The following is an 8,578-nucleotide window of genomic DNA, read 5'->3' as shown; positions in this document are numbered from 1 at the left end:
TCGCTTCTCCCTCCCTGTTCGATCACTACCCTGCTCTATTTTCACTGTCGTCATTTTGTGCAATCCCTAAATCATCCTCTCATCTTCTTCTATTTACTATTTTTTTCCATCGCCGTCTCTTGCATTCGGTTGGAGCAATTTTCTTGGTCACTCCCATGTCGCAGCTCTTTCATAGTTATAGGTTATGTTTTTTTACCAGCTGTGTCGGCAGACCGGTCAATACAAAAGAAAAAGGCAAAAATGAATGAAGAAAGGGCAGGTGAGACAAGATGATGGACCATAAGGCACAGAAAGAGGGGAAACCGATTGAGAAAATTTAGAAATAAAAGAAATTGATAAGAGGATAAAGGGCGGGGTCTACGTTTTGCTAAGCCGCTTGATCTTGATCATCAGAGACAGCTCAGACGTTGCTTTCCCAACTGTGCTGGTTGTTGGTCTTTCTCGTTCATTAATCAACCACCCCGATCGCCTGCTTCGCTCTTCCAGGCTCCCCTTCCGATTGATGCATTCATTCCTCCAGCCGAGGGGAGACGGAGATTGTTCTTTTTCTTTTTCTTTTTTTTTTGCCCTTTCCAGTCCTATTTTACAGAACCAACCAAGGAAAAAAATCAGTCCAGGTGGGCATCGTAAACAAGCGAGGAATAATAAGTGGGAGTGAGAAGAAGTGGGGCAGGTAGCGGACTCGCTGGCATCACCTTCTTTAGGAAGTAAGAGAAAGAGAGGCTTCCGTTCCTCCCTGTCCGCTCTACTACGCACCAGAGTAGAGAGGGAGGGAAGGGATGAGATCTCGCCGCTTGAATTGAGTCGAATTGCTTGCTGACTTGTTCTTTTCCAAGAATAGATAGAATATCACCAACAGGCGCATGGAGGCGAGCGCTGGTTTGGTGGCCGGCTCTCACAACCGGAACGAGCTCGTGGTCATCCGCCGCGATGGAGAATTGGGGGTATCCTCTACATCCTCTTCCTCCGTTTCTTTCATCCCGTCAGGCGTTCCGTTTTAACGTTCGTGTGGAGGTTTTGTGACTCGATTCTTGCCTGCAGCCGAAGCCGCTGCAGCAGCTGAGTGGGCAAATATGCCAGATCTGCGGTGATGACGTCGGACTCACCGTCGATGGAGATCTCTTCGTCGCCTGCAACGAGTGCGCCTTCCCCATTTGCAGGACTTGCTACGAGTACGAGCGCCGGGAGGGCAATCAGGTTTGCCCCCAGTGCAAGACCAGGTTCAAGCGGCTCAAGGGTAAAAATACTAAGACACTACGCCCTCAATTCCTCCTCCCTGCTTCGATTGTGGTAGATCTACCTTTAATTTTCTCTCCCCGTGTTTTTCCAGTATAATTATCCACGGGTTCTTATTTTCATGGTCGTAATTGATTTTGATGATTTGTTATTCAGGCTTTCTGCTATTTGAACCTCCTTATAATTTTTAAGATTTGGTTCACTTCCTGTGAAAATTGGGTTGAGCATTTAGTATTATTAGCAATGCAAACAAACACCTATGATTACCTTGCAGTAGATCTCTCTAGTCCACTGTCCTTTTGTTGGACCCTAGTACACTTCGTATCTTCTAGTTTCCTTGTAGTAGATCAATGTAATCTGCATCGCTTGCAACAAACCCTAATATAATTCCATCCCTTCTCTTTCTCGTGTCGCAGATCTCTCTGGCCTTTAATCCTTGTTGTTTCATATTGTAGAATTTTGTCATCCTCTCTTGCAGGGTGCCCTCGTGTGGCTGGTGACGAAGAAGAGGATGATGTCGATGATCTTGAGAACGAGTTCAACTTTGTTGGGGGAGATCAGCAGGACCCAAAGTACATGGCGGAGGTCATGCTGCAGGGCCACGGGAGCTATGGCCGCCGGGTTGATATCAATACACCTCATGTGGCTCATGCTGTGCCTCAAGTTCCACTTCTCACCAATGGCGAGATGGTAATTGAACTGACACTTTGCTGCCAGTACTTTGCACCCAATAGAACCCTTCTATTATGATGGGTGAAGTTCATTCCTCTTCCAGGTTGACGATATTCCTCCAGATCAGCATGCGCTTGTTCCTTCTTTCATTGGTGGTGGAGGGAAAAGAATTCATCCGCTTCCCTTTCCAGATCCCAATATTCCAGGTACCCAAATTTCTGCACCACGACTAGGATCTTCAACTTGAATAAGGTTGAGCAATCATAATACTGACCCAGCAGGTTTTCTGGTTCATCAGGAAATTAATGGAAAACTGTTGCCTTGCAGTTCATCCTAGATCAATGGATCCTTCTAAGGATCTTGCCGCTTATGGATATGGAAGTGTGGCCTGGAAGGAACGAATGGAAAATTGGAAGCAGAAGCAAGAGAAAATGCACATGACCAGGAATAATGGTGGTGACAAGGGTTGGAATAACGACGGTGATGAACCTGATTTACCATTGTAAGCTCCAAATCCTGTTGAATGTCAATCGTCCTTAAAAATCATACTTCAGTAACATTTGGACAATGGTTTACTCCAGTTTACAAGTCTGATATTGTGTGTTTATACTCAAGATTCCCTTTTCAATTTTATGTTTTAACAAAAATACATCTTCAAATAGTTCTACTGTTGTTTTAGAACTGTTTTTCAAATGAAAGTGCTGACAGAATGTCTGGCTAAGCTGCATCCTGCTACCACACAAAACTTGAGGCTGACCAATCAGTATAATTAGCATTATAACAGACAGGTATAGATTTTTGTTCCATTTAATGGTCATTTATTTTAACATTGAAATTGATGGGCATTCCTTTATCAGTTTGAGCAAGGAAGCTGTGACTAGAAACTAGTCGCCATATAAGTGCAAGAACAATTTTCTTTCCACAAAGTCCTGTTGTTTATAGTTATTAAAAAAAATGGATTACTCTGGCTGTTATCTCTGAATGAGTTATGACAACAATATAGCATAACTAGAAATTAGGCAAGCAAAAATTTTTCAAGTTCGTATCTCTTTGACAAGGCCTATTGATCATAGCTATCATATTGAGGTTTTTTTCTTTTTTTTGAGTTACTGAGTCATGAATTCAGGATATTGTTAAGTTCAACATGGTTACACAAATTGTATTGGTCTATAATGTGAAATTTAGGAAAATGCCGTTTTCAGATATTGCTTTGTTTTTTTTCTTTCCAATGAGGCCAAGGTGGATATCAAAGACTGTATTCTGCTTGTATTTCATTTATTATTGTATTGAAACAAAATAAATTCTCATGTTTTGTAGTTACAGCATTTGACTTCTTTGTAAGAAACTGTAACTTGTCTTTGAATTTGTGTTCTATAGAATGGATGAAGCGAGACAACCGTTGTCCAGAAAGTTGCCCATTTCTTCTAGCCAAATAAACCCATACAGAATGATCATCATAATTCGTCTTGTAGTTGTTGGGTTCTTCTTCCATTACCGAATCACAAACCCTGCATCTGATGCATATCCATTGTGGCTCATATCCGTCATCTGCGAAATTTGGTTTGCTCTTTCATGGATTCTTGATCAGTTTCCCAAGTGGCTTCCAATTGAAAGGGAAACTTATCTCGACAGATTGTCATTGAGGTAGTTGTGGTTGCTAATATGGTAAACTTGTTCACCTTATCACTCATTTATCTGCCTAATTGTTCGTTTTTTTTCCCTAGGTATGAAAAAGAAGGGCAGCCTTCTCAGCTATCTCTGATAGACATCTTTGTGAGTACAGTTGATCCTATGAAGGAACCCCCTTTAATCACTGCAAACACTGTTCTCTCAATCCTTGCTGTGGATTACCCTGTTGAAAAAGTATCTTGCTATGTATCTGATGATGGCGCTGCTATGCTGACATTTGAAGCATTGTCAGAAACATCCGAATTTGCAAAGAAATGGGTTCCTTTCTGTAAGAAATTCAATATTGAGCCCCGTGCACCAGAGTGGTATTTTCAGCAAAAGATGGATTATTTGAAGGATAAGGTCCACCCTTCGTTTATTAAGGAACGAAGAGCAATGAAAGTATGAAAACTTATACATATATCTTCTTGATAAAATGTGTATGTAAATAATTTTTTTCTGAATTTGATTCTGTTTGCAGAGAGACTATGAGGAATTCAAAGTACGAATCAATGCCTTGGTTGCAAAAGCACAAAAGGTGCCAGAAGAAGGGTGGACAATGCAGGATGGAACACCATGGCCTGGAAATAATGTTCGTGACCATCCAGGCATGATTCAGGTGAATCTTCTGTCCCTTGTAGTCTTTTGTTTGCTGCTGTGGTAACAAACAGCTTTTTGCCAATGCAATTGATAGTTTTTCTGCTGATATAAATTTTTAGGTCTTTTTGGGGCAAAGTGGTGGGCATGATGTGGAAGGGAATGAATTGCCACGGTTAGTTTATGTCTCTAGAGAAAAGAGGCCAGGATTCAATCATCACAAAAAAGCTGGTGCTATGAATGCTTTGGTAACAAGCTGTCCCATAGATCGATTTTTCTGCCTTTGTGTAACAGTGGCTTTAGGTTTACTCATTTGATTCTATTGCTTTTGGCAGGTTAGGGTCTCTGCTGTCCTAACAAATGCACCTTACTTGTTGAATGTGGATTGTGACCACTACTTCAATAATAGCAAAGCTATACGAGAGGCAATGTGCTTCATGATGGATCCACTTGTAGGAAAGAGAGTGTGCTATGTGCAGTTCCCTCAGAGGTTTGATGGTATTGATCGACATGATCGCTATGCTAATCGAAACATAGTGTTTTTTGATGTAAGTGTCACATTTTATTCACATTCCTTGGTTACACTTTTGAATCTTTTGCACAGTTTCCTTGTTTATAAGTTCATATACCTAGTATGCATAGAGAAGTAAAATAAAGACTTGATGCAGATCAATATGAAAGGTCTGGATGGGATTCAAGGACCTATTTATGTAGGCACTGGATGTGCTTTTAGAAGACAGGCACTCTATGGATATGATGCTCCAAAATCAAAGAAGCCACCAACTAGGACGTGCAATTGCTGGCCTAAGTGGTGCTGCTGTGGATGCTGTTGTTCTGGTAGGAGGAAGAAGAAAAATGAAAAAGCTAAGCAGGAAAAGAAGAAGAATAGTTCCAGGAGAGGTGACTCTGGAGCACCAGTATTTGCACTGGAGGGCATTGAAGAGGGCAAGCAAGGTATGCCTATGCCTGTCACTGTCATGTTGTTGGTTCATCGTGTTATATGTCTTGTAGTTGTAATAACCATATGAACATGAACATTGAGATAGGACATGATTCCATTTAGTCTACCCGAGTATAGTATTTGAGAGAACTTGATGCTCAAATCATCTTGAAAGTCTACCCCAGTGTGTTAGCACTCAGGCATTGGCTTGTATCTGGATTTTTTCATTCTGTTTGGAACTTTTTAACTTTTTGTAGAACTATATGAAATATGTTACCACAGGTTACCTAGTGTTTGCTAAGTAGCTACTATATACTTTCTTGCCATACAACAGGTAGGTCATAATGCTCAGGAATAAGGTGCAACACTATTGCCTAATTTGCATTCATTGAAATGCTTTGGCCTTTATATATTTTGCTAATTGTCATGTTCTTTTAAAACTAGATTATAACCATTCACTACTCTCTGTTAGGCAACACTAGTTCATGGAAAGGCACAAATACAGGGCTATTTAGAAATACATTAGAATTGTTCCAATCTTTGTGTTATCATACAATTTCAATATCTTAACCTTTTAGTATGTTCACAGGAAATGAGAGTGAAAAACCAAATCTGATGTCTGAACAGAAGTTAGAAAAGAAATTTGGACAGTCACCTGTTTTTGTTGCATCTACTCTCCTCGAGAATGGTGGAATACTTAAAGGTGCTACTCCAGCATCCTTACTAAAGGAAGCTATCCATGTTATTAGCTGTGGCTATGAAGATAAGACAGACTGGGGAAAAGAGGTAATTCTTTTGGTCTTGAAATTTTTTATGTGTTGCGCTTAAGGTATCTTCCTAATTTGCTATGTTTTCATCACAGATTGGGTGGATCTATGGCTCAGTGACAGAAGATATATTGACAGGATTCAAAATGCATTGCCATGGGTGGAGGTCCATATATTGTGTGCCAACAAGGCCTGCATTCAAAGGTTCTGCACCCCTCAATCTCTCAGATCGTCTTCACCAGGTCCTTAGGTGGGCTCTTGGGTCTGTGGAAATTTTCTTGAGCAAACACTGTCCTCTCTGGTATGGATATGGAGGTGGACTTAAATGGTTGGAAAGGATGTCATACATTAATGCTACGGTTTATCCTTGGACATCAATTCCTCTTTTGGCCTACTGCACCTTGCCTGCTGTCTGCTTGCTCACGGGAAAGTTTATCACCCCAGAGGTGTGATGTCATTTTCTCTTTTTAAATTTCAAATGGATTCCTTTGATCTTTTATTTCTTGATGCTAATAATGACTTTTTTTAACTGCAGCTTAGCAATGTCGCAAGTCTTTGGTTCCTATCACTTTTCATCTGTATCTTTGCAACAAGCATCCTGGAAATGAGATGGAGTGGTGTTGGCATTGATGACTGGTGGAGAAATGAGCAGTTTTGGGTTATTGGAGGTGTTTCCTCACATCTGTTTGCTGTGTTTCAGGGGCTTTTGAAGGTCCTTGCAGGTATAGACACCAACTTCACTGTGACAACGAAGGCTGGTGATGATGATGATTTCTCCGAGTTATACACATTCAAATGGACCACGTTGCTCATTCCTCCTACGACTTTGCTTATTGTGAACTTCATTGGTGTGGTAGCGGGTGTCTCTAATGCAATAAACAATGGATATGAATCTTGGGGACCTTTGTTCGGGAAACTATTTTTTTCCTTTTGGGTGATCGTGCACCTGTATCCTTTCCTCAAGGGTCTTGTTGGTCGGCAGAATCGGACTCCTACCATTGTCATTGTGTGGTCCATTCTCCTTGCTTCAATTTTCTCTCTACTGTGGGTACGGATTGATCCATTCCTGCCAAAATCAGATGGCCCTCTCTTGGAGGAGTGTGGATTAGACTGCAACTAAGCACTGGATCATGATTAAGCATTGAAAAATTCATGGGTTGCAGCAGCTCACTCATTGTCATTATTATCACACAGGAAAGCAGATGGCCTTTGCATGTGTACATGGCGGTGTTCTGCTTTGATGTATAGATTAAAAGATGGCGTGCTAGAATTTTATTCCCTTGTATGCTACTCTGGCTGTGGACTCCTATTACAGAATTGGGAGGCTGGTACAGCCTTGTGTTTCTTGTTTGTGCAAGATAAGCAGTTGCAGGTTTTGTTCTTTAGTAATTGGATGAAATGGTGGAGGAAGAGTTGTCTTTGTTCATGTATTATTGGAGTTGAACTTCATATTGATTCATCACAATAAGTCAGGCATCGCCTGAGATGTGGAAACGAAGAAGACTCATTAAAATATTCTGTTAGTTGCTTGTATTTTCCGTTCTTTTGGGGTATGTTTATTGTCGTTATTTATGGTGATACGGCATGATATATAGAACATTTGTACTGTGTATTTTATCTAATAATGTCATCCCTGTACTTGTTCAGAACAAACTCTTTGTACTGATATATATTAACCCTAATGGGGCAAGATTTCAAGACTCGAGTGCTCTCTCTTTGTTGATGCCTTCAAATGGCAAGATTGTTTGTCATGAGTCATGTCTTTACAGTTCAGGCCTGACCGTATGGATCTTTGAGTCGAGGCATGTGCCGATACGCTGATGCATGTGCTTTACAGCCATACTCTGCCTGCTCGTGTCTCGTAACGTTTCCTTTTGTCCTTCCTCTTTTGGGAACTCGCCGTGACACTTCTTTTTAGATCCATCCTTTTCCTGTATCGGGCCACAGCAGGGACAGCTCGGCCACTAAAGATCGTTCGTGACAAGTAGATACTCCGTCGAGGAAAATCCTCTAATCGGTTGAGGAAACTTCTTCCTTCTAACCTGTATAAAAGGAAGGGTGATATGTTAATAACAATCAACTTCTTCTATACTTGTTTATCTATTTATTATCTAACATGGTATCAGTGCAGTTCCTCCTTGGCGACAGCAGTATCGCCGTGTGTTAGCCAAGCGGCCATAATAACACGTTGCCTCAAGCGGAGTCATTGAAGAAGCACAAGACATGGATTCAAAGCCAGTGCTAACGAGCATCGTCTTGGCTCTGCTCATCCACTTCTTCTGTTCCTTCATCGCCTGTCTTGCTTCTCCGCCGGCCTTGCTCCCTCTCCTATTTGCTGCCTATAGTAGACACTCTCCGTCACCGTCACGCAAGGAGGAAAATATTCTCTCACTGCCTCCTCAATAGCGATGAACGACGAACAGCGGTGTCTTCCTCGCTTCCCGGCCAACAGCAATCGCAACTGCTGCATCTTCCTCTACCGCAGCAGCTTTTGCTGCTGCTTCCCTCTACACAATGGCACCTCCTTAACGGCGGTGTCTTCCTCGCCCAGTCTTCCTTGCTTAACGATGGCTGCCGTGTCTTCCTCCTTCACTATCGTAGTCGCTTCCCGGCCAACAGCAGCCGCAACCGCTGCATCTTCCTTCCTCTACCGCAGCAGCTTTCGCTACCGCTTTCCTCTATACATCTAATTGCTGCA

At 41.8% G+C, this 8,578-nt stretch overlaps 1 protein-coding gene across 1 annotated transcript; it reads left to right on the top strand.

The window, feature by feature from the left end:
- The first annotated feature begins 537 nt into the window (after positions 1–537).
- On the top strand, positions 538–7,578 carry LOC135623333 (probable cellulose synthase A catalytic subunit 5 [UDP-forming]). The gene is made up of 14 exons (XM_065126187.1): positions 538–944; positions 1,042–1,237; positions 1,715–1,926; positions 2,012–2,114; positions 2,236–2,410; positions 3,286–3,552; positions 3,633–3,978; positions 4,058–4,195; positions 4,296–4,421; positions 4,509–4,721; positions 4,842–5,127; positions 5,703–5,899; positions 5,976–6,326; positions 6,416–7,578. The coding sequence occupies exons 1-14, from the start codon at positions 864–866 to the stop codon at positions 6,998–7,000; spliced, it is 3,276 nt and encodes a 1,091-aa protein (XP_064982259.1). The 5' UTR covers positions 538–863; the 3' UTR covers positions 7,001–7,578.
- Positions 7,579–8,578: the final 1,000 nt, after the last annotated feature.

The sequence above is a fragment of the Musa acuminata genome, chromosome BXJ2-9 (genome assembly GCF_036884655.1).
Source record: "Musa acuminata AAA Group cultivar baxijiao chromosome BXJ2-9, Cavendish_Baxijiao_AAA, whole genome shotgun sequence".
Lineage (NCBI taxonomy): Eukaryota > Viridiplantae > Streptophyta > Magnoliopsida > Zingiberales > Musaceae > Musa > Musa acuminata.
This window is presented reverse-complemented; position numbering and strand designations above follow the sequence as displayed.